We start from the raw sequence: 24,899 nt of genomic DNA, 5'->3' as shown, positions 1-24,899 counted from the left end.
ACCGAATCAAAAAGTCATGGCGACATGGTGCGACCAGTGTGGAAAACCATCTGGAAATTTCTCAAGTGTAACGTGCGTTTGCCACGTGACCCAGCAAGCCTATTCCTGGGTTTCTACCCAAGAGAATAAGACTTGGGTTCACACAACACCAAAGCCCAAGTGTCTGTAGCAGCTTTAGTCACTATAGAAACAGAAAACAGCCCCGATGCCCTGAACGGTCTGGACGACACTGGCCGTGCGCCCCTGACGAGGCCGCCCTCGCCCCGGCTGCTCTGGCGGCCGTGAAGGTAAAGAGAGAAAGACCAGGCTGCGCTGGACACTGCTCGGGCAGCGAAGCCCTTGCTCCGACACACGGCGAGAGCCCCCCGGCAAGGGCAGCGGCCTGGGCTCCGCAGCGCTGGGCTCCGTGCTCAGCCCCAGCGCCCCTGCGGCCGCGGCCACACACAGGCCCCGGGAGCCGCCGCAGCCAACCCGGGGAGCCGGTGGGTTGATTTCAGAGTTGCCACATTTATGTCATTTAAAATGCCCGATTTTCAAGAAAAAATGACGAGACTGAGAAACGGGGAAGTAGGACTTACTGGACGAGGACTTTGCATCGGGAAAGGAAATGCCTCAGAGGCGCTGCGGGACGAGCGGTGCGCGGGGCGGGCGCGAAACAGAAGTTCAGCGTCCAGGAGCGTCAGTGTGAACAGAATCCCTGCCGGGGGCGGATCGGCAGCAGGAGGCACGAGTCGTGCTCGTGGAGATGCTTCAGTCTGAGGAGCACAAGTGAGAGCACGTGGCTCGCGGCCCGTGAGCTGCGCGCGACAAGGGAGCCCCCCGAGAAGCGCAGCCCGGGGCGTCTCCGCCCAGGAGGGCGACCCCTTTAGCCTCCGCCCTTCCCAGTGAGAACCCCGCGGCCCAGCGCCTGACGCCAGAGGCGTGAACTCCTCGCCTGCTCGGCGCTCCGGGACCCTCGCTCCCAGCTGGCCGGAGACTCCCTCAGCTGCGGCCTGGCCAGCCCCGAATCTGAGAGCCGCGCTCCTGCCGGCTGCCTGCTCGCCTGGGGCCCCGCTGGGCCGCATTCAGGGCCTCTGGGCCCCCGCAGCCCCCCTCGCTGCAGCTGCTGCTCTAAACTGAAGCCGCTGGCCTTGTGCTCCGAGTCCTTCCTGCAGCCTTTCAGAGCGAGGGCTCTTCCTTTTAAGGAAAACGCGTTTCCTCCCCAAGGTGAAACCAGCGTCCTTGGCGCTCCCTGAAAAGTGAAGAGCGGCTCTTTGTGTACAGGTGCCGGGCACATGGCAAAGCCAGGTTGGAGCTAATTGATTTCAGACGCGGAAAAGCAAGGTGTGACCCTTAGAGACGAGAGCGATGGGGGTGGGGGGCGGAGGTCCTGCCGCGCGGGAACCCGACAGCCAGGAAAGACGGCAGCGCCGGGCATGGTGGTTTGAATTCTGCTTCAAAGCAGAGATGAGATCAGGACTGGTGTTAGGCCCCTCCTGCTGCGGGAGGCCCCCGAGGGGCAGGGGCAGGTGGCCGCCTCGCACCCTGCCCTGCCCTAAAGCCACAGTGGCCACCTCAGCCTCTCCCCGGCCTCCCGGGGCTGCCCCATCCAGGCAGGGAGGCAGGAGAAGGGAGGTGCCGGCTCCTCTTACACAGAGAAATGGTGCCTGGATGTGTTAGACATGGGGGGGGCAAGGACAATGAGGAATAAGCGAGAGCATCTCCCCTGCAGCCCCATCTCAGCTGCAACCCCCTCAGGACAGGCCCTGGCCTCAGAGGCCTCTGCCAACTCTGCCAGGCGCAAGTGGTTCTTTTAATCTTGCAAAGTGTTCCCACACCTCACGGCGGCTGCAGGCTGGGGGCTGGGTGGGGGTGAAGGGTGGGAACAGAAAGTGTGGAGTGGGGTGACCTGACGTGGAGCCAGCAGGACCGGTCACGGCATCTCCAGCCTCCCCATCCGCCTTCACTTCTTCAGCCCTCACAGCCCGGGGAACAGCCCTTGGGGGCCGCCAGTGCATAAGCACTCGGGACCGAATCAGATTGACCGTGTCGCCCTCTGTCCAGCTTGCTGCCTTGGCTCACAGAGCCGGGGAGTGTCGGGGTGGCGCAGACGGGGCCTCCCGAGGCTCCGGCCCCTTTGCGCTGGTCCTGGTGGAGGCTGCCTCCGCCCCGGGACCTGTGCCCGCGCTGCTTTGTGCCTCCGGAGGTCACAGGTGCTTCCTCGTTCCGGACCCCAGTCCCTGCAGCTCTGGGGTCCTCTCTGGGGTGAGGATGTGACGGAACCAACGTGGGCAGGATGAACCTGCTCTCTGCACTCCTGCAGCTTGTGTGGGTGCCCGGTGCTGCCTGAGCCGGAAACAGGGCCTCGGCTCAGTTCGGGCGCTTGGCGTGTGTCTCCGTGTAGGAGCCGCGTCGGTCACGTGGCCTCCTTCCCCAAGCTGTGATGGGTGGCAATCTGGTCAGCCAGAGCTGCCAGGGAAATAAAACTGCTGACTTGGCCACTGGCTTGGGCTGCACAGGGCGTGTGTGTGCGTGCACGGGCGTGCACGGGCGTGCCCGGGCATGTGCAGGATGGACACATGGATTCAGGGAGAAGGATCTCTGGGAACAGAAGGGGCCTCGGTGCAGGACCAGGGCGGGGCTCGCCCGGCTCGCGCTCCCTGCCGCCTCCAGAGGGCACAGTGCAGACCAGCCCGGCTTCCCTGCGCCGCCTCCCCAGCCCCGAGCCCCCTAGAGCCCCGGGAGCCCTCCAGAGCCCCCGCAGCCCCTGCAGCCTATTCCTCTGAACCCTGCCCGGTGGGCTCCGGAGCAGCCACAGCTTGAGGCTGAGGTCTTCGCTCACACTCAGGTGTCCCACGGGCTCAGGGTGATAAATTGTGTCAGGTCTAGGAAAGTGATCTCGGTGGGCGGGACTACCCATCACCGCTCCCATGGTGGGGGTCAACCCCCCACTCACATGTGCACACACACACACGCCTCACCACATGTGCACACCCCGTGTCCCTGCCCGCCCCCCCACCCCCCCGCCGGCCACGGGGCCTGGCAGGTCCTCTTGACCGTCTGCCCTGCGACGCTGCAGGACACCGCAGCCCCGGCCCCTGGGTCACTTACCTGCAGCCCCAAATTCCGGGGAAGGGCTGGGGGTCTCCTAAGGGATGGGGAGAGGCTTCCTCTCCCCGGTTTGGGAGGCGGGTCAGCAGCTTCAGGGGCAGGACTCTGACCCCAGGTTCGGGTGGTCACGTTCAGTGCACCCCGCGTGGGCTCACACAGGGCCAGGGGCTGGAGGGGGCAGAATCGAGAACAAAGGAAGGACGCCAGCGGAGCCGCCTGCCGGAGGAGGCCCAGACACCCCCGAGCATGCAGGAGGGCAGGCCCCGACCCCCTGCACCTCTCCACCCCATGTGTGTCTGGCAGGACCCCCAGCCCCTTGCCCTGGGAGGTGGCGGGGCTGCGGGGAGATGGACAAAGAGGGACAAGAGAGGAGTGCACGTGTTCCTGCTGCTTCTACCCTGACTCAGTCCTGTCTCTGCCCACCTCCCCCCGCCCTTTGTAGAGGGGCGGTGAGGACAGCCGCAGCCCTGAGCCCCAAGGGGGGGCCGTGACCCCAGACCGGGCAGCTGCCACGTGGCTGCCACCCCAGCAGACTGGCCAGCAGGTCCCGGCCAACCTTGCCCGTCCCTCAGGAGAACCCCTGAGGGCTTCCTGCCTCCCCCCTCCTTCCAGGACCTTCCTTGTGTCCTCTGAACTTTCTCTGTTTCCGGAAGGTTCCAGCCCCTCGCGCACGACCTTGTGGAATGTTCTTTCTCTTCCCTGTGGCGTGAACTGTGGCGGCGCCGGAGGGCAGCTCCTGGCTGTCTTGTGCGGGTTTCCGGCTGCTTGTTTGTTTTTTTCCCTCTCGGATTCCAGTGAGGCGTCTGCCATCTTGTGGCCGAGGCCTGGAACCGCCGGACCCCACCTCGCGCTCCTGCCCGGGCCTCTTCCAGAGGGTGCTGCCCCGTGGGCGTCGGGGCCGGGGGTCACAGAGCTGGTGTGGGTAGAGAGGGGAGTCTGTGTCCTCGAGAAGCTTCTGGAGATGGTGCTGGGGAGCGCCGGGGCCTCGGGAAGCCATGAGTTCTTACCGGGCGGAAGGTCCTCGGTGGAGGAGGGTCAGGGCGGTGGCTGCGGGCGGCCCGAGCCTGGCCACAGGGAGCCGGGCTGGCCCGAGGGGACGGGGCACAAACGAGGACGCAGGAGCTCAGCAGCAGGCCGCTCTGCTCTCTGGCCAGAGCAGGGAAACTTTGGGGGCCAACATATGAGGTCCTCTCAGAATGTGGGAGACTCACAGACGCACGCAGAGAGCCCAGCAGGAAAGGAGGGGAGCACGCCCTAGTGGGGTGTCCACAGATGGCCCCAGAAGGCGCCCGCGTCGCTGAGGTGACCGCTGGACCTCGGGCCAGGAGGCGTGACTCCACTGTACTCCCGGAGCCTCGGGGTGCGCCTCCCCTTGGGTCCTGAGACACAACTCCCAGACACGGAGATGGCCCTAGACCAGCCCCGGGTGTCCCAGGCTCTGTGAGCTTGGCGGGAACGTCCAGTCCGGACCTTGCATCTTCTCCTTCTGTGAGGTCCTGGGCTGGGAGGCAGCCTGCCCTCCCCAGGACTTCGTGCGACAGGGTCCCCAGAATATTCCCTGTCAGCCCCCGGGGCCCCAGAGCCTTCCCTCGGTGGCACCTCTTCAGGGGAAGCTGCCTGTGATCATTGAGGGAGTGTGCGGCCAGTTCTCCATCCGCGCCGAGCCCCTTCCTGACCCCACACCCAGCCAGGGCAGTTGGCCCCAGATTCCCATCCTCCCGAGGGTCTGGATCCCGCCCCTGGCACGGGCCTGGGGCTTCGCGCCTCGGTGGCCCCTTTGGCTCAGAGGCCTGGATGGGGTGCAGGCGCGGGGGGGTGCCCCAGGGAGAGCAGCAGTGGAGGGTCATCAGAATAGTGATTCTGGAGTGGGGGGGGGGGGCGGCAGAGACCCACATGGTTCCCTTGGGGAGACAAGTCTGGCCCTGCCCAAAGTGGACCCCAGGAAACGGGGTGCAGTGCCTGTGCTCACACACCAGGCGCCTGCTGCCGGGGAAGTGGGGCAGAGCTGAGCCCAAAAGGGAGCAGAACGGCTGCGCCTGGGGGCTCCGGGGAGCCTTCCCAGCCTGGCTCCTGCCCACATGGCTCTGCTCCCCCCCCACCCCCGTGTGCTGCCAGGTGTCTTTCCCGGCAGCAGGTGCCACCGGCCTGCAGCTCGATCACAGGGGCAAGGCGCCCTCTCCAGCCCTTGGGCCGTGTCCTGCCCTGACCTCACATCCAGGTGCGGCCTGAAAGGGTGGAGCCGGCCCCCTGCTCCCCAGGGCCTGATGGCAGGGTCCGGCCCCCTGCTCCCCAGGGCCTGATGGCAGGGTCCGGCCCCCTGCTCCCCAGGGCCTGATGGCAGGGTCCGGCCCCCTGCTCCCCAGGGCCTGATGGCAGGGTCCTTGCAGCCTGGCGGCATGCCAGGGAGGTCCTCTGTCCAGCTGAGAGTGGCCAGGGGCCTGCGCCCCGGTTGGGCAGAGGGAACAGTGTAGCGCCACTGCAGAGCCTGCCCTGGCCCACCCGGCCTCTCCCTCCCTTCCACGACAGGGAGTCGGCCATCCTGCTGTGTCCTGGGGGAGCACTCGGTGGGCCCCCTAACACCTCACAAACCAGGGCTCCCAACAGGGCCCGGGGGAGGGGTGTGGCCAGCAGGGCTGCAGGGCCTGAGCCTGGCTGCGGTCAGGACCCCTGACCTCCAAGCCCAGCAGCCTGCACACGGGGTCGGCCTGGCCCAGATCACCCAGTGGGAGGCGCAGCGCCCAGAGCCCACGAGTCCCTGCCGCCCTGAGTCTGCCTGCGGCTCCAGCCCAGCCCGCTCCGCTCCCTGGGACTGTCTGCCCCGCGGTCCTCACGCGGCCTTGTCTCCGCAGGTCCTGCTGGGCCACGGCTACGGCCAGATCACCACCGACATCCGGGAGGGGCAGCCTTTCTACTACGCGGAGGACTACCACCAGCAGTACCTGAGCAAGAACCCCGACGGCTACTGCGGCCTGGGGGGCACCGGCGTGGCCTGCCCCCTGGGGATTCCAAAGTAACCTCTCCCCACGCGTCAGCCTCCGAGGGCACCTCAAAAAAGCGCTTTCCCAGATCAGGTGGCTCTCTGGGGGCTCAGGTCCGTGGCTTTTTGAAATGCACAAAGCATGAAGCTTTCCCCAAAATCTGGTTATCAAGTCTGATTTACACGCAGTTGATAACGGCAAGTTGATAACATGTAATTTATCTTCCAATTAGTGGTGGGACTGGGGTGGTGAATTTGGGTGGATCACTTGGGGTGTGAATGAGGATAAAGGCCACGCTCTGCTCACCTCTCTGTGCCTGGTACCTGCGGGGAAGCAGGGGGCAGAGCAGGGGGCTGTCGCGGGGGAGGGGGAGCTGGAGGGCCCAGCTCTCCTCCCGCCCGCCCGTGTAGTCGCCGGGGCCTTGCCGTCCCCTGGAGCCGTCCCCGGAGTCCTTCGCGCCACAGGCCCCTGTGAGCCGGGCTTCTCTCGGGTGGGGACCCCGCCCTCCCCGCCCTGCGGAGGGAAAGCAGTGTGTGAGCCTGACGCGTGCCCTCGCGGGCCTTACAGCTGTGCTTGCTCTAATAAAAACCTGCAGTACCGAGACCGGCGGCCTCCCCTGTGGTCTGTCCCGTCCTGGCGCGGGTAGGGGTTTCGAAGCATCGCTGCGGCCCAGCCGGAGCTGGGCGGAGCCGGCGAGGGCGCCTCGGAGCCTTTCCTCCCGACTGGGAAACACGATTGTGATTTTGGGGAAACATGTACTCGCCAGCTGCTCACAACTGCGGTCGTTTAAGAGCCGCTTTCCAGACGCAGAGCCGCACTCCGCTGGACGAGAGACTGCTCCAGCCGGCGAGGCGGACGCGCCATCCTGCCCTCGGCCTTTGCATTCCAGGCAAAGGGCAGGAGGAGCAGGGAGCGTGCAGACCCGGGCCCGACAGGCCTGGCAGGTGGAGGCCTCCCTGGGTCCTGGGGGTCAGGGGGCAGCGGGGGGCGCCGCAGAGCTGCCCTTGAGCTATTTGGGCGCTGATATCTGTCTGGGCACCCGCCCTCTCGCCCACCTCCCGGCTGCTCGGCTACCGTGGCCCCTTGCGGGGGAAGCAGAGGAACAGGGCCGAACGGAGGCGGCGTCTCGCCTGTAAAAGTCTCTGGTCATCAGAGCTGCTCAGCCCTCCCCCCACCCCCCCTTGTCATCCCTACGTGTGCTCACTGCCCCCCCCCCCCCCCCCGCACAGTCTGCGCCGGCCTGGGGAGCGCCACAGGGCAACCCTCGGCTCCTGTAGGAGAGTGAAAAAGAGGGGGTGAACCCCTGCAGGGGACGTGGCATCGTTGCTGGATTCTGAGGGGCCGTGAGAATTAGTGCACAGAGCGGGCGATGTGGCAAGGGGTGGGCTCCAGCAGCCAAGCGCCCAGCAGGCAAAGGCCCGGGGGCGGGAGAGCAGCGTCGTGGGAGGCCGAGCGGCGGCCGGTAAAGGCTAAGCCGTGGGGATGGCGACGTGTGTGCCATGGCTAGGCTTTTCTAACTGAGCAGTACGATGGGGTCCTGGTGTCTGTCACCGTGAACACCCAGTTCAACTGCACTGGACACCCGGGCTGCCTGGGGCTGCTCCTTTTTTTTTTTGTTTCCAGCCAACTTCCAGGGTGACTTCCTGATTTTTTTTTTTTGTTGATTCTCTTCTTAAAACTGCAATTATCTCACTTTTGGATTTCATTTTTTAAAAGGCTATATTGAGCTACAATGGACATCCAAAACACTATACATATTACAGAGATGCAGCTTGGTAAGTTTCTGGTAGGTGCCTGTAACCATTAAATCATCGCCGCAGTCAAGATAGTGAATAGAGCCATCGCCCCAAAGTGTTCCCATGCCTCTTCCATGCACAAGTCCTTCAAGATACCTGTTTTGCAAAGGCGGTCGTTGGCCTTATAACCGATGTCTTGCAAAGACAGAAGTTCTTTTGTTGGTGTCCAGTTTATCACGTTTTCCACTAATGACTGTACCGTTGATGTCGCATGTAAGCTGTCTTTGCCTAAGATTAAAAGCGTTTTAGTTTAAGGTCTTACCTTTTGGCTTATGGTCCATTTTGAGTTGATTTTTGTATGTGAAATAAAGTGCAACTCGAAGTTTTATTTGGTCATCTATTTTGCATATGAATATCCAGTTGTTCCTGCATTGTTTGTTGAGAACACTGTCCCTTCTCCACAGAATTGATTTTGCGCATTTGTTGAAAATCAATTGTCTGTATTAATATGGGCCTATTTCTGGACTCTTCTGTTTTATCGATCTGTTTGTCTGCCTTTCTGCCAATACAACATTGTCCTGAGTACTATGGATTACTAGCTATGTCTGCAAACCAGGGAGTGTGAACAGTAAAAATCAGTGACAGTTCAGAAGTTAAAGCCCTTTTCTGGTTTGAAACAAGGTACGTAATGATTCTTTTCCATCATTAAGCACAAATATTCCCCGAGTTTCTGTGAAGTTTGATTTGTACTTTATTTCAAGGAAGAGTGTTGTAAATAGTCATCCCCTGCCTCCCCAGGTCGGCTCTCACCTAATGACCGGCCTTAGCAGCCACGAAGCAGGGAAATCAGATGCTCACGTCTAATCCCGAGGACCTGGGCAGGTGACCTTATTGGGAAGCAGAGTCTTTGCAGATGTCATCAAGTTAAGAGAGATCCTGCTGGACCGAACTAGGCTCTCATCTGATGACTGGTGTCTTCACAAGATGGGGAAGTTTGGACGCAGAAGCACAGAGGGGAGACGGTTGTGTGAAGACAGACGCAGGCAGGGAGGAGCCGCGCGATGCAGACGTCTCCAGTGCGTCCGGGGCACTAACCCCGGGAGGGGGGTTCAGGCGTGGGCTGACACTCAGGGTAGGGTCATCCTGGATGGCAATGACCTACTCCCTCCATGTGGGGGTTTGGGGGCAAAATGGCAGCACACTTGAAAGTACTTAGCTCTCAAAACTCACTCGCGTGGAGACAATTTTCTGAAGACGCAATGAGGGTGGCTGACGCTGTCCCTGTCGCTTCTAACCCTTCTCAGGGTAGAGAATGACGTGGTTCCTCCCGTGTGGACATGAGCGGGCTGCGTGTCTGATCATCACAGGCCTGCCTGGCTCCAGGCCAGCGAGCCCCTGCATGAGCAGGCAGCGGTGCTGCACCGCCAGAGCCCTGGGAGTGCGCAGGAGACAGCGCAGAGAGGCTGGTGTTGAGACTCGATCCCATTCTTAGAAGACCTCAGCTCTCCCCTCCACACAGACTCAGAGTCTACTCCCTTGCTTTGGAGGGCACACGCCCAGGACCCTCATATCCATCTGTCGCAGGTAGAATTAATGACTCGAGTGCAGTTGCTGCCATTCTGTGCTCAAACGCCCTCGCTGGCGGGCAGCGAGAAAGAATCAGGCCAGGGCTCAAACATAAAAGTGGAAAAAGAAAACAGGCTGAAATCCACAGGGAGAACTTCCTGTTTCTTAATCGGTCTCCTGGCCCAAATAGCGCCGCTGCCCTCCCCCGAGCTGTGCTTGTGCCGAGGGCCTCTCTCCTGCAGCAGATGCCGCCCGCTGACAGCCCTGAACTAGGCCGAGAGAGGGTGATGCGTTGACACCGGCCCTCAGCAATGTCAGCCCCGGTCCCTCCGCCCTTCTCGGCCCCTGATCTGCTTCCCATCACATCATAGAGTGGCCCCTCGTGCCCAGAACAGAATTAGGGACTTGGGGAGCCCTTTGGCCAGCTCCAGGACTCCTAACTTCCGCATCACATCCCTCCCAGCAGGTAGGAGTGGAGCGGGGCGGCCTCGCCCTCCCGGGCTCTCTGCCTCTTCCGGCCCGCAGTGCTCGCGCTTTCACCCCACTCCAGCACTGCAGAAATCGCCTCAAAGGACAAGAACTCATTTTCTTGGCAGCTAGAAAACCCTACTTCTCTGCTGGGGCTCCCGCAGTGCCGGGGCCAATTTCCCACAGGTGGAGAGCCGAGTCCAGGCTCCTGGGTTTGTGCAGCACCAGGGTGCTGGACAGGGTCACACGGACCTCACTTCACATCCCAGGACCCTGAGGCCGAGAGCAGCGGGTGACCAGCCCCGCGCGGCCCACAAGCAGAGGGCCCAGCCCAGCGTGGCTTCCAGTTCCTTCATTCAACACCTGCACTCCTGGCCTCCCCAGTGGCACGGCAGGTTGAGTGCAGCGCTGTGAAGCTGTCTGCAGCCTCTGCAGCGCCGGTTCAATTCCGGGCTGGCCAGGGAGATACCCACATGGCGTGGCAGACCTCTCCCCGCTCTGTGCTTCGCTCCGTCTGCCTGTTCTGCTCCCCGCTCTGCCTCTGGTGATTCCTCTCACCCTCCCGCGCCTCTAGCCTGTACCTCAGTTCTTGTATAAAAATAAATATAAATAAATCTTAAAAAAAAAAAACCCCTGCACTTCCTCAGTGCCCTCCCCCCCCCTGCCCTGAAACCCTCAGAGTTTAGACCCAGCCGCGCCCCTTTCCCTCAGGGCCCTTAGGGGAAGAGCTGTGACGTGCTCGTGACGAACATTTAAGACAACGCGTGTTATGTTTAAGATCACGTGTGTCAGAGCAGAAACTTCGGTGGACACGGCTGACCCGAGGGAAGAGGATTTCCTTCCTCGTGGCGTTCTAAAACCTCTTGACTGTCACTCCTGCGCGGTGTCCCGGCTCGTCGGCCGGCCAGCGCCTCCCTGCGTCCCCGGGAACGCCCCGGCGTAAGGAAGCCGAGAGCAGCGAGGGCCAGGCCGGGTGAACCTCGGGGGACCGGCGCTGTCCTGGAGTGAGCGGATAAGGCCAACAGGTTGTCTGTCCCCTCCTCCTCCCGGGACAGGGCTGACCATGGGCTGAGTCAGGCGTGGCCCAGAGACCTTGATCAAGAGGAACGGAGGGAAGCCACTGAGTCCGCAGCAATGAGTGGATCTGAGGAGAAGCTGGGCACCGGGGGAACCATGGCACACAATTTGCCTGGCCCACGGGAGTCAGACTAGTGTTTCCCACAGGCGAGAGCAGATACCTTGCAGCTTCCAACGTTGAGGGAGCAAACACCCACCAGGGGAAGGATCCTGCCTCAAGATCCCCATCCCCGCTGCCCGACAGGCCTGAGCCTGAGCCCCCAGGTGGGCGCGAGAGGCTGCAGGCGGACGCTGGAACCGGGGTCTCATGTGGGCTCTCGGGGCTGAGGAGCCTGCGGCCTACCGGACTCCAGCAGGAGCTGCAATGACCTTCCTAGAAAATACAGCCCAGGGAGAGGAAGCCAGGTCCATCCCTTGCTCACCGGCAAGGCCAGCCTCGCCAGCTAAGCCCCTACTGGACAGGCCTGCGGTGACCGGCCCTGTCATTTATCTGCCGACAGAAGGCAGAGCAGCCTCTTGAGGAAGACAACAGTATGTGGGTCCTCTTTTCCTTTTCTCCCCCTAAATATACAACGTTGAGTATTTGAATTAATTAAATTTAATGAAAATTTCTTAAAAATGCAAATCACTAGCCACACAAAGCAGCACGAATATATAACTCCACAACCTAGAGATTAGCATTGCCTATGTGGGTTAAAAGGAAAGCCCAGCTACATGCTGCTTACCCAGAATAAATGTAAGGACATGTGCTAAAGGTAAGCACATAGGAAGGCTGAGCCATGTAAACACGAACCAAAAGAAAGCCGGGGAAGCCACAGTAATGTCAAGGGGCCGTGAGTCGTTAATAGAGGGGGAATCACGTCAGACTCAGATACTGGACACAGCGGGGCTCTGAAATGACCGTGATTCCTACGTCAAATTAAACAGAGGCCAGGGGGACAGAATGAACAGAAACATTCAGAACTTCGAAAGAGAATTGTAAACTAAAGTCAGTGGGTCTTGCAGAACTTGAAAAGTACAGTATCTGGAATTAATAACCGAGTGGGTCTCTAAGACCCGTGGGTCACGTCAGAGTGTCTGTTAGGAGGGAATATTATTCAGAAAGAGGGAGAAGGAGAATGAGACGAAACTGCTATTTTAAAAGTGCTGAGGGTTTTCAAGACTTCTGTCAACCCCCATATTCAAGAAGGGCAGAGAACCTCAGCCAAGAGAGACACAAAGAAGCCCACAAGTGGACATATCAGAGTAAAACTACCGAACATCAAAGACAGAGAAAATCTCCAAACCGGCAGAAGGGAGAAGACACAGCCCCTTCCAGGGAACACCTTTGCCAATGACAGCCTGGCTTCGCACAGAAACAACGAGGATAAAGATAATGACATCTTTAAGGTGATGAAAGAAAAATAAGAAACCATCTAGAATCCTGACTCAGTAAAACACCCTTCAAAAATGATGGTGAAATAAAAATGTTTGAAGCAAATGAAACCTGAGTGAATTTGTTGCCCACAGATCTACATGAAAATAATTAGGAAACCTATGGGAAGAGAAAAAGGACCCTGTATGAAAATGCAAGGTGGAAACAAACAAAAACCAGAAAGAGTAAATGAGTATACATTGCACACAGTCAGACCTCCAGCGTCTTTGGAATGTTGTAGCCTTACAAGATCCTGAGCTCCCCCAGTGGGAGGGCCGTGCCAAGGTAATGCTTTTATAGGCTGTCTTGGTCTCTAAAGAATAATAAAATAAAGTATAACTAGCCAACAAGTTAATAGATGGAAACTATGAATTAATTAAATGATTTGAAGATGCAAAAGGAAAGTAAGAAAGGAACAAAAATATGGCTCAAGTAGAAAGCCAATAATTAATACATACATATATATCATACTGTAGCAATAATGACTAATACAACTAGTAGATTATCAGGCTGGATTGAAAAAATGCAGTTTTAGTCTTGTCATATTTAAATATAAGAACACAGAAAAGTTGTAAGTAAAGGATTAAAAATATATATCAGATGAACACTAACAGCCCCCCAAAAAGCTAGTGTAGCTATAGACATTAGACAAGGGATCCTTTGTGTCAAAAAACATTACCAGAAATAGTTTCATTTCATGAGGACACAGAGACCACCCAACAAGAAGATACCACATTACTAACTCCATTTGCCTTTAACAACAGAGTTTCATAATCTATAAAACAAAAAATTTCAGAACCATAAAGATAACACCAAAAACAGAGATCGAGGCCGTCACAACATCCCAAAACGGCTGATGCGACAACGAGGTTTTCAAAAGATCAATAAACACGCAAAGGAACTTCACACGTTGTTGTCACATGAACCAACTTGATGGAACTGACACACGAGCACACCGAGCGGAGACGCAGACACCAAAATTCATCACATACTTGGCCTCAAGGAGGCACCAGCAAGTATCCCAGGCTTGAAACCGTTCAGATGTTGGTGTCTGATTACATGGAATGAAGGTAGAAATTAATAATAACTAGAGAATCCACGGCCTGGAAATGACACAGTGAAGTTCTATATAATTTAGAGACCAAGGGTTTCAAAATGTGACAAGGAAGTGACAACAATGAAAAATGGCAGATGAGCCTGTTTTATGATCACATTACAAAAATTTTCAACAAAATGTTAGTAAATGAAATCCTGTGTCAGATGGAGAGAAAAATGCAACATCTTCGAGTCTGTTCCAGCTATGAAAGGGTGGGTGAAAACTGAAAATGTAATAGTTATATTAATAATAATAATAATAATAATGTTATTCACAACATTAGCAGAAAAAGGAGATATCATTTTGGGGATTAAAAAAAAGTATGGTAAAAATGTCCACACATTAGGAATAGAAGGAAATGTTCCGGGTCTCAATGGGGTGTGGGTCACATGGCCTCAGGCCTTCCAGAAACGCATCCAACCACAACTTAAGATCGGGCATGTCTCTCGATACAAATTCTACTTGAACTTGAAGGAAAAATGCTGCCTTGAGTCCTCTCTTTTTTTTACAAGGTTGGTAAAACCTGCAGGTTTGGTCAACATGCTGTGTGACGGAGGCCGAGCCGGCCCTCCCAACACCCCCTCCCCAGGAGCCTGGTCAGGTGGGGCAGCCCCTCCCCCATGCCCTCTGGGGATCTGGGGGACTGCTGGCTGCGCCCCCTTCTCTGTCACCCGTGGCCTGAGCCCAGGGCCCACGTCTGGGCCTCCTGGTCTCGTCCAGCCTCTGCTTTCCCAGCCTGGCGGCCGGGGAGTCGGCACAGCCCCCTCTTCTGTGAGGAGGAGGAGGAAACCCTTCAGAAACCTGCGTGAGGCCAAGGCTCCCAGCTGACCGACCGCCAGCGTCACGTAACTGCAGCCATGGCCAAGGCAGCTACCTTGACTCCTGCCCTCAGTCCCCCGAAGGCCCCGCCAGCCCACCTCGCCCTGCGTTCACACGTCAGCGTCTGTGGGCTGTTCCAACGCTGCTGGTGACAGCGCCAGTTTTCTCTCCCTCTCAAAACTCGATTTCTCCTTTTCTTTGTTTTTTTGTTTGTTTGTTTGTTTGTTTGTTTGTTTGTTTGTTTTTGCGAACAGCTCAAGAAATGCCACTTAGGGCCTCCCCTGGTGGCGCAGCAGTTGAGTGCTGGGTTGCGAGGCTGCCCGCAGCCCCTGCAGAGCCAGTTCGATCCCTGGCCACCAGCGAGGGTCCCACAAAAAAAAAGAAGAAACGCCACCTAAGGCAGACTCCTATAAAAACGTGTCTTTGAGTACCGTGCCGCTTCTCTCCTCAGATGTGCTGAGTTGCCTGACAAGGGAAAACCTTGCTCATTACATCTGAGCTGGCTGGAAAGTCTTTGCTGACAGGTGTTTGCGAGGCCCCCCAGAAGGTCTCAGGTGGACTCTTGGCCCACGTCAGAACACCAGCTGGCTTCCAGAACAGTCTCCCGAGACCGCCTGCCCCTCCTAGGGCTTCCAGTGGCCCTGCTCGTTCTCATATCCTGTCCTACCTCAGGTGGGATTTCCGACTCCTGCAGGGAAGGTGCCTGGCTCCACGGCAACTTAGCCATGTGCTGCTTCCTTACCTCCCATCCCAGGCTTTTTGACTTCAGTGATTTCCTGATCTTGAATCTTAGCTTACAATTTCTGGGACCCTAAACCACCTTTCCTGGGGCCCTGGGCCAGGTGCTGGCAGCTATGGAAACAAGGGGGTGGGTGGGGATCAAGGATCTTTTTGGAAACCAAATCTGCAGTTCTCAGGGAGGGGGCTGCAAGTACCAGGAGCAAATGTGGGTGCTGCTCACTCCTTTCGAAGACGAAGCAGCTGTGCTCCCACCAGTGCTGGAGAGGAGGAAGAGCAGGTCTCTCACCCCGGTGAAGGTGCTGAGGTGAGAGGCCTCAGGTGTATCTGGCAGCCCGCCCCAAGTCCCGGGGAAGCACAGGCCTGGGAGCGGGTCCCGGGTGTGTTTTCAGTACCCGTTGGTGTGAGATGAGCTCAGCGTGGCCAGTGGAAGAGAACCGTCCTCGCGTGCTGCAGCCCACCCTTGTTCCTGCTGAACAAACAGAGGACACTTGATTTTGAGGCAACACGGTGTTTAATCACTGGGATAGAAGAAGCATCACAAAGCACAGTAACAACAAGGTCCTGGGGGACAGACGCCAACTGTACCCAGAGTCTGGCATATGCCGGTAGGGCTTCCCCAGCTTCGTGGTCTCATTGTTGATCCACACCAGGTAATTAGCCACCTTCGTGTACACGCCAGGCCGTTTCTCCCAGGCACATCCCAAGCTCCAGCTGACTATGCCCACCTGGTACCAGATCGTTTTGTTGTTTACTTTCTGGCAAGCCAAGGGGCCCCCATTTTCACCCTAGGAGAGAAAAAGTTGTTTGGGAGTGGAAGGGACAGTAGCACGTCACGCCCACAGCCTATGGAGGCAGAGACGCGGCACCAAAGCTCTGTGCAGCGCTTTGATGGTGGCACGTGTATTTAGTTTGGATTCAAAGCTGCAGCTGCCTGCCTGTGCTCCCAGCTCTGCAGTGGTCACCCAAGGCCACAATCTGGTCAAAAGCAATGGTCACAAATGGCAATTTGGTCAAAAATAAATATCCATTGTTCTCATCACCACTGCCACCACCATCATCACCACCACCATCATCATCACCATCACCACGATCATCACCACCGTCATCACAATTATCATCACCACCATCATCACCACCGCCATCATCACCACCGCCATCATCACCACCGCCATCATCACCACCGTCATCACAATTATCATCACCACCATCATCACCACCGCCATCATCACCACCGCCATCATCACCACCGTCATCACAATTATCACCACCGCCATCATCACCACCGTCATCACAATTATCATCACCACCATCATCACCACCACCATCATCACCACCATCATCACCACCGCCATCATCACCACCGCCATCGTCACTCCGTTGCATGTGTTCATTCTGGTGTGCCAAAGAGTAAGTTTTCTAGTCCATCTTGCCTCTAAGCACTTTTTTAGCTGTCTCAATTTGCTCTTGCTGTCTTGTTGATAACAGCAAAAAGCAGACACAAACCTGCATCCTGCCTCAGAAGGGGTTGCTGGTTGAATATAACAGGCACGCTAGCTGATACGTGCAAATGCAAAAAAAAATACAAAAGCTGTGTCAAAATATTGCACTGGGATTTAAAAACATTAAATTTTAAACAGTTTTTAACATCATGAAAGAGACTGATGAATAATCACAAGTAAGTGGGACAGACAACACTCTCTGAAAAGTGAGAAATACCCGCTCTCATGCCCCAAACCTTTTGGGGCCGTGTTGAAAACTCTATTAAAGATTCATGGAACTTTATAAAGTAATCAGGATATTCAAATAAGGAAAAAGAACATGTGGTCTACCCAAAATGACATCCGTCAGTAAGGACCCAGACACACACGCTCACGCGTGCCGAGAGAGTATTTCCGGAAGAGGGGAGCAGGCGACGGTGCTTTCTCTGGGGAGTGGGCTGGAGAAGAAATAGAGGAAGGCACCGCACACATCTGTCCCACTGGAACTTTTACTATGAGCTCAGGTGAAATCAACGTCTCTGACTCAGAGCATGAAGAGGCAACTCCTTAGTCAGATCTAACTTTCCACATCCCTGGTGTCTGCAAATACCCATCATTATTAATAGGACCTTTATCATGATTAGGATCAGGCAGGACATACCGCCACATAACAGACCAAGATTTATTTCTGAGAACATTAAAGACACACAGAGAAGGCGAAAAGGCCACCCTTCGGTGCTTCCCCCAAATCCAAATCCAAAGCGACCAAACCAAAAAGGCAGGATATGGATTTATTTGATTTTTTTTAAACCACATTTTTTAAATCAAATTTTATTGATTTGCCATGCATTTACAAAACTATATAATTTGGGAGCACAACTTCACCCCTTGGCCTGCGCACGTGCTCTGCTCCCGCAAGCTCCCCTGAACTCCCGCACCCCCCTCCTCGGCGCCTCCTCTCTAGGCCATCACAACCTTACACAGTTTGAGTTACTTTTGTTGTTCAACCAGATGGTTCTCATGAACATCGCTGTGCCCATGAACTTGGACCCAGCTGTCCTTTACCAGATTCCTGGAGGTCACTGCCACGGCCCGTGACCTGTCGTTAGCACGAGGAAGTCCACCACCCCAAGGCGAGGGCTGCGTGACGTCCCGCGCACCACGGGGCACTTACGGGAGCCCAGCAGACCTTGGCTCCAGCCCTGGCTGAACACTTAGGCTGGAAGGATGGGAGAATTTCCTCAGCTCTCGAAGGCTCGGTTTTTATGCAGGAGGTAACCAGCCATCACCCCTCCCCGGCCGGACACCGCCGTCCGTCACTGAGCTGGGCAGCACTGGGCCCTGAACACCCATCATTTTTGTGGGTGTTCATCCAAGCAAACTTGGGCTTGGCCAGACTGCACTGCTAGATGGGGAGCCCCCTTTCTACCGGAACCCCAGATGGCTCTCTAGCTGCAAAACCTAGCCCCGTTAGACTCTGGGTCTGTAATTTGCCGCCCTGCCGGGTCCTCTGCCAGGCGGTCAGCTTCCCTGCACCTCAGTCTCTCCATCGCCCGTCGTGTGCCTAGTTCATGTGCGCTTGTGTGTCTGCAGGAGCAGTTCTGGGCACTGGACAGGTGAGCGAGGTGGTGATCGATAAAACCACATCTTCACACTGCTGGTGACCCCCGATGCTCTGCATGCACCTCCAAAGCACTTCACATGGGGTGTTGACTTAGTTTTGGCGACAGTTCTCAGTGGTAGGAAATCTCAGTACTTCCCCTTTGGAGATGAGAGATCGGGAAGGCCCTGGTAGTGGGGGCGGGGAGAGTCACAGGCAGTGGGCAGAGGAGCCAGAGGGGGCCCAGGGGAGCCCCAGCCGCTGGCCTGCACTGCCTCCCTTGGGCTACAGAGCATCTGTGCCACCTCAGTGGGATCTCCCCCAAGTTCATGTCCACCCAGAACCTCGGAATCCAACCTCGAGACTTTGCAGGCACAATTAGCTAAATGAAGATGAAGTCCCACTGGACTGGGGTGAGCGCTAACCCAGCGACTGGTCCCCCTCGGGAGAAAAGAAAGCAGAGGAGAGACACGGGGATAGGCGCCCCGGGAAGGCGGCTGCAGAAGTTGGAAAGAGGTGTCCAGTGCCAGGAGTGACCAGGAAGGCAGGGCAGGGCCCTCGCCAGAGCCTTCACAGGACGGTCCTTTGCACTGCTGCCTCCAACCCGGGAGAGAAGCCCCTGCGGCTGCTCTCGCCCACCCATTGGAGACGGCTGGTGACAGCAGCCTAGGAGCCCAGCCGGAGGGGGGCAGGCCGGGCATGGTCATTACCTGGCAGGCGTCCTTGTTGCCGTGGGAATTCTGGGCACACAGCATGTTCTTGGTGATCAGGGGAAGCACGGGGAAGCACTTCTTCCATGGGACCAGCTCCATGCTGACCTTCTGCAGGGGAGCTGCCCCAGGGGAGAGGCAGGGGGGCAGTGTTGAGGAGGCCACCCGCCTACCTATGTCTCCTTACCTCAATGCCAGAGAGCACCCCGGGGCCCACAGAACAACCTACATGTGGGCTGAAGGAGGAAAGGGTGCAGGAGTGTCGGGGACACCCAAGGCCCACCCACGCTGAACCAGAGCTCCCGGGCCCAGGTCTCAGCCTGAGCGGGCCCTCTCCTCACCCCGCTGAAGGTTCCAGGCCCCAGGGAGGGTCCCAGAATGGTGTTTCACTGCAGTCCGTGAGGATGTGACGAGAACCCACGACATGGGGTCCCTGGCACAGAGATGGACTTGGGTCCCTTGAAGGGTGGAGGTGAGCCCAGCACCTAGACGCCCCCCGGCCGGGGGTGGCCAGTTGCTGAGTCCCCAGAGCACCGCCCGGGACATGGAGGCGGCCAGCGAAGAACGAAGCATCAGAGCCCGGAGCTGAGCGGGTGACTCTCTTTTTGCCCCGTTGGGAGCTCATGAAAAGCCCCTTCCCAAACAGGACTTCTAAAAGGGCTCTGAGCTGTGGGGGCACCTGGGTGCCAGCATGGAAGGGCAGCATGGGCTGGAAAACGTTTATTCTGCCCTTTGGATTACGGGGCAAGGCACACTGACCACGAAGAAAGACAAAAGGGCACTGTGGTGGGGCTTGGCGGGGAACGTGGCAGGAGCAGGCCCAGGTCTCTCTAGAAAGATGCATTTATAGTCATTTATCTCCTTCTCCTCGGCCTGGAATTGTGGTTTTCAAATATTTTAGCCACCGAGCTCTCCACCCAGGGGCTGTGTGGGACATCCATTGGCGCAGCGCTGGGCTGGGGGCACCCATGGGACTGCCTGGAGGTCAGGCCACTTTGCCACCCATAGGCCCAAAAATACGTCCCTCAAAATTCCTCCACATCACCGATACTCAGAAAAAACTTCTCCTGGTTATTCCTGGCGCTCTTTTTAGGGCTACTATTCCATGGTCTGGCCATAAAAACATGCAGGAAGGCCCAGGAAGGATGACCCCCTGTACTCAGAGGAGGCGGCACGTCATGGGACCCTCGGGCAGCCTGTGAACAAGTCCTGGACCCCCCAGATCCCCAGGCAGATTCCGCGAGGCCCGCAGAGTGCCCAGCACCCGCTGCGCCTCGCAAACCTCACCTGTCCAGCCCCATCCGGTCACCCAGCAATTCTCCCATCGTTTCATGTCCGTGACCTCTGACAGGCAGATGGGGAAGCTCGCGGCACCCAGCCTCATGGGGAACTCGACCAGGAGCAGCGCAATGTCGTTGTCAAGGACCCAGTTGTTGAAATTGTGGTGACTGATTATCTCGACCACTTTTATCTTCATCAGCTTGTCATCGTTAACTTTTTCTCCACTGTAGGAAATCTCCAGGGTGGATCTTATTTCAAAACCAAAAGAGAGAAAGGGCGAGTGGCAGAAGGGCCGGAAGAGCAGAGAACCCCGCCCCTCCGAGGCCAAGGGTCTGAGAGCTGGAGGCAGGAGGCAGCTGGGGCCACACTGGCCGGGGAGCCAGGAACAGAGGCCCCACTGGACACACACCTGCCTCCGGCCCTACCTGTGGCCAAGCATCTCTTGGCCTGACGGCCTCGTGGGCGGATTCACCTGTCAGTTCCCTGGACAAACGCCTGGAAGCTGCGGCACTCGAGCAGGTGAAGGCCTTGCCCGGTCTGCTGCGGCCTGGGCTGGCTGTGTCCAGCCTGGAAGACCCAGAAGTTCTGATCCCTGGCCTCAGAGGGGTCCTCAGGGCCTAGCCCTGCTCAGGGCTCGCCGACCCGCAGGCAAGGGAGCAGGTGCTCAAGGGGATGGCTGGTGTGCCGTTCTACCCTTTGACTTATGGGGCCACACATGTTGACCAAGGAGAAAGACCACAGGGCCCCACTGTGGCCAGGACCCTGCACTCAGCAAGATGGGAGAAGCCCACAGAATGTCTGTCCTGCCTCTGGGTCACAAGCAACCTGAGCACGTCCTCCCAGCTGCTGTGCGGAGCAGGCACCAGGTGGGCCGCTCTGGGTGTCTGCGGGACAAGCCTGAGCCACAGGCCTGGAGAAGAATAAGAGTACGGGGCAGGCCTGACCACACCAGCCTCAGCACAAAACTCCCAGCGCTTACGTCACGTCCCTGACGCAGTGGGACGTGGTCAGGATCCACCACTCGCTGAGGATGGAGCCCCCGCAGATGTGTTTTCCTTCTATGCGGAGGCTCACCTGCCACGGGAACGCCAGGATGTCGGCCGGCTCGCCCCTCACGACGGGCAGCACGTCTGTGTTCTTGGACTTGTCGCTTTCTGCCCTGCCACACATCACTAAAAGCAGAAACCGAGGAAGAGGGACGAGAGCTCAGGACCCAGTCTTGTTCGCTCAGCCTGTGAGAAGCAAGAGCTCAGACCCCCAGGCCTCACCCCCCGACACAGACGGCAGCAACTCAGCAGGCCCCCAGCAAACTGACGGCCCCGCCCCAGGCCCCACGCCAGAGAAGGTGCCCTGGCACCAGGGCCTGCCCCCACTGGGGTTTTCCTTCTGGGAGAATCTCCATCCGCGGGTCTGTGTGGGGGGACAAGGGGGAGAGGCCGGCTCTTGCCAGGGCACCCCAGTGAGGAAGGGAAGCCCAGCAGAAGGTTCACTCATTTCAAATTAGCTTCACTGCTTTCTGGAAAACGGGGCCTCGCGAGAGGCCAGATGGTCCTCCTCAGCCCTGGACACGCATTTCCACAGGCCTCTCCAGTGCACGACTCAGACCCAGGCCCCAGACCTCTGCATCTCCTGTTATTAGAGGCGCCATCTTTCACCCCATTTTCTTCTAGGGATCATCCTAATTGCAACTTGAGAGAGAGAAAAATTGGGGCAGGTCCGCGTGATAGGAGTGCTTTGGCGTCTCTGGATGCCTTTGGGAGTCATTTGAGCACCACGGGCAGAAAGCCGAGCATCTCACAACCCCAACTGCTGAGGGTTTACCACGTCCAGGCAAATAGCCCGGTTTGGTCTAGATTAAGTTAGCTCCCACACAAACCACGTGAGGTAGCGGAAATTATTTTTGCCCTGTTTTAAAGGTGGCACAACAGAGGCGAGGCTGAGGGCAGGACATCTGGCCGGACCCAGCTGTAAGGACCCCACTAAGCGAGGATTTGAGCCCGGGCAGTCTGGCTGCGGAGTCTGCCAGCAGCACCGCTGGGGTGGGCGACGGAGCACCGAGGTAGAGTCACAGCGGTGGAGACATTAGATCCAACGCACCGAGCATCAACCCCGTGCCCACCTGCAGGGACGCGCCCCCCGAGTGAGGCGGGCAGGCTCCTCCTGGAGGGCAGGGGCCCGGGGCCCTCTGCTGGATGCAGCTGCTGCAGGCGCTGGGCAGAATAGGGCCAGAGGGGCCTCGAGCTCAGCAGAGGCGACCTGTGGTGATTTCTGCAGAGACTCGGAGGGCCTGCGGCTGGCAATAGTGGACGCCTCCCCACCTTAGACGGACCGGCCATCTCTCGCTGGGGAGAAGAGAGAAGTGCCTGACGCATGCCACGAGCTGGGCAGGTGGACTTGACAGAACGCACAACCTGGAGTACAAATTCCTCGGCCAGATCCAAACCCCATGAACCATCAGCATCAAACTCAACAGGGATGGACGTGAAGACTCGAGCTCCGGCTATCAAAGAACAGGCCCCAAGTTCAAGGCTGCGAGGGAGCCTGACCTGGAAATCTCCATGGGGAGCGTCCACCACGGGTGCTGGCCAGAGGCTCCCTTCATAGACTGTGGGGCCAGTGGCAGGTGGTCATTGTAGAACCTCAGAGGTAGGAAGGATATCGCGGATGGAGCGTGCCCAGGTGGGGAGCGAGACACTGGGGAGCTGCAGGCTACAAGGACCATAAGAGAAAGGAAGGCTCAGCCCCTGTGGGGTTTTCTTAAAGATGTGGCATCAGGCTGTTGAGATGGTGCGTGCGTCGGTGGATGGAAAATCTTGCAGAAGTGTGAGTCTTGGGGTACCCTACTTGTTGGGAATTGCACACAATGGAGGCTGACCTGTGACTGGGACACCAGAAGAGGCTGGGGCGGCCAAAGGAGGGGCGTGTGCTTTAACATATGCATGAACCTTGTGGCTTTCTCTGCAGTGGAACAGGCGCCCATAAAATGAGGGGTTTGATTATCTCCAAGGTTCTTTCCAGCTCCAAAGCAGTGTACTTTTCAAAATGATGAGGGGACATATATTTACCTAAATTGCATGAATATAAAACGTAACTATTTAAATTCTTACATGCAAACACTGAAGCAAAATTTAGCACCTTATTCTTAATTTCTCCTTAAGGGGCATGCAATTTCAAGTAGAACATTTTAAATGCTGTATCGACATTATGTTAGGCTGCCAAGGGTCGTGCAAACTGGAATGTAAATTTATGTGCATGCTCAGTCTCACCCACGTTTAAAAGCTCTCCCCTATTTTTATATGCCGAATAGTTCAACTTTGTTGAAAATTACCTAGAAGCAGCGCTTCCCCGGAAAACAGAACCGTGGGTGTGAATTTTAAGGGCTACCTGGGAGCCCAGGGGATTAATGCGTTCTGTAGGTCCAGACCCAAATGAATTCTTGGTCCACCAGCGCCCAGCGCAAAGCTCCCCAGGGGGGAGGTGGTGCATGTGCCCCGGCAGGTGCTGCTGAAGAAGTCACTCCAGACTCTGTCTCCTGGAGCGAGCCCTGGGCCTCCAGCCGGGGATGGGCCGGCCAGCTTGAGACAGGAGACGTCAGCCTTTTGAATCTAAGTGGCTCCCCTTTGCCTGCACTGTTAGGGGGCCTCAGCAATTCTCTTTCCCCCAAAAGATCCTGCCAGTATGTTGGCAACAGAGAGAAAGAGTGGCGAGGATGAGGCGAGGACTCTGTGGAGGGACGGCGGTCTGGACGCACCCCGCTGGCCTGCGCGTCAGGAGGGCGGGAGGTGGGACTGGAGTCAGCAGCTCTGAGCTGGCTCCATCCTTGGCAAGCGTGTGCCCTGGCGGCACAACGGACCCTCTGTGGCCCTCGAAGTCCTCGCCTTATTACACAGATAAGGAGGTGAGTGTTGACGTGCCTGCTGCTTGTGTGGCGTGGCGGTGACTTGGAGGGTGGCGTTTGGCATCGCGTCTTCACCAGGAGAAAGAAGTCTCAGTTTTGCCCAAGGCTCTTGGCTCATTGTGGGGCCCTCTCCAAACAGGATTTTCCCTGGAGGAATGTGCTCGTTGGGCCTCTGCCCGTGCCGGGGGCCATGCCGCCTCACCCTGGTTTTGGATCCTCCTCCTCTGCCAGCCCCCAGCGCAGACCTCAGGGCACTTCTGCCTGTACCACCTTGGCCTGAGCATCTCATCACGGCCTTCAAATGGCATCTTTAGACAAACACATCTTATCTTACACGCACACGCGCACACACGCACCCAGGCTCCTCCACGTGTAACTTTCACGCTGGGGGATGTGGGAGCAACATCTCCTAGCTGGCCCAGGGAACCCCCCGTATCAGATCCCCTGAGGGCTGAGGAAGGGCCACCCCCTGCATCCAGTCCAGAGCCACGGAATCAGGACTTGGCCTTTCCAACCAGCTCCCCAGGTGACTCTTCTCCCGCCCCGGGCAAGCAGGGGAGACCCAGGACAAGGAGCCGCGGGAGACATACATGCCAGGGAATCGTGTGCCCAGGGCAGCAGCAGGGCGACCCGCAGCAGGATGGCTGCTCTGGGGCCTCTCCATGCTGCCATTGTCGTTGGCCGAGGTCTTGGCTCGAGCCCACGGAGAGGCCTCGGGGGGGACCGTGCATATTCAGGACAGACTGGCAAGTAGCAGAGCTGGGCTCTGTGCCCCCGGCGCACAGCCTGTCTGACCGCTGAGGTCACAATGGGGGCCCTGGGTGGAGCCGCAGCTGGCAGCCTCCTGGGTCCAGGCCCTGGTGATGCCCGTGAGCCCACCCCCTGGGGTGTGGGGGTAGGTGTGGGGGGTCGGTGTGGGACTGCAGCCCTGGGCCTCACCATGGGAG

General features: G+C 57.7%; 2 protein-coding genes across 4 annotated transcripts in view; one reads left to right on the top strand and one right to left on the bottom strand.

Moving 5' to 3' along the window:
• Positions 1–6,104, top strand: part of MSRA (methionine sulfoxide reductase A) — a gene marked incomplete at its 3' end in the record, with an annotated part of 244,577 nt that extends 238,473 nt beyond the window's left edge. For all 3 annotated transcript variants that reach the window (XM_084231529.1, XM_084231530.1, XM_084231528.1), the window contains one exon: positions 5,940–6,104. In XM_084231529.1, the coding sequence (XP_084087655.1) occupies positions 5,940–6,104 (165 nt within the window). The remainder of the gene's footprint in view (positions 1–5,939) is intronic.
• An 8,934-nt stretch (positions 6,105–15,038) lies between these two features.
• Positions 15,039–24,624, bottom strand: LOC311169885 (serine protease 52-like; the record flags this gene model as incomplete). Its single annotated transcript, XM_084232128.1, has 6 exons — positions 15,039–15,096; positions 15,571–15,770; positions 18,774–18,895; positions 20,061–20,302; positions 21,034–21,226; positions 24,543–24,624. 6 exons carry the CDS (start codon positions 24,622–24,624, stop codon positions 15,039–15,041), a joined length of 897 nt encoding a protein of 298 aa, XP_084088254.1.
• Between the last annotated feature and the right edge of the window lie 275 nt (positions 24,625–24,899).

This window comes from Talpa europaea (genome assembly GCF_964194135.1).
Source record: "Talpa europaea genome assembly, chromosome: 4".
NCBI classification, from domain to species: Eukaryota; Metazoa; Chordata; class Mammalia; order Eulipotyphla; family Talpidae; genus Talpa; species Talpa europaea.
The sequence above is the reverse complement of the archived record's forward strand: the minus strand, read 5'-3'. Positions and strand labels throughout refer to the sequence as shown.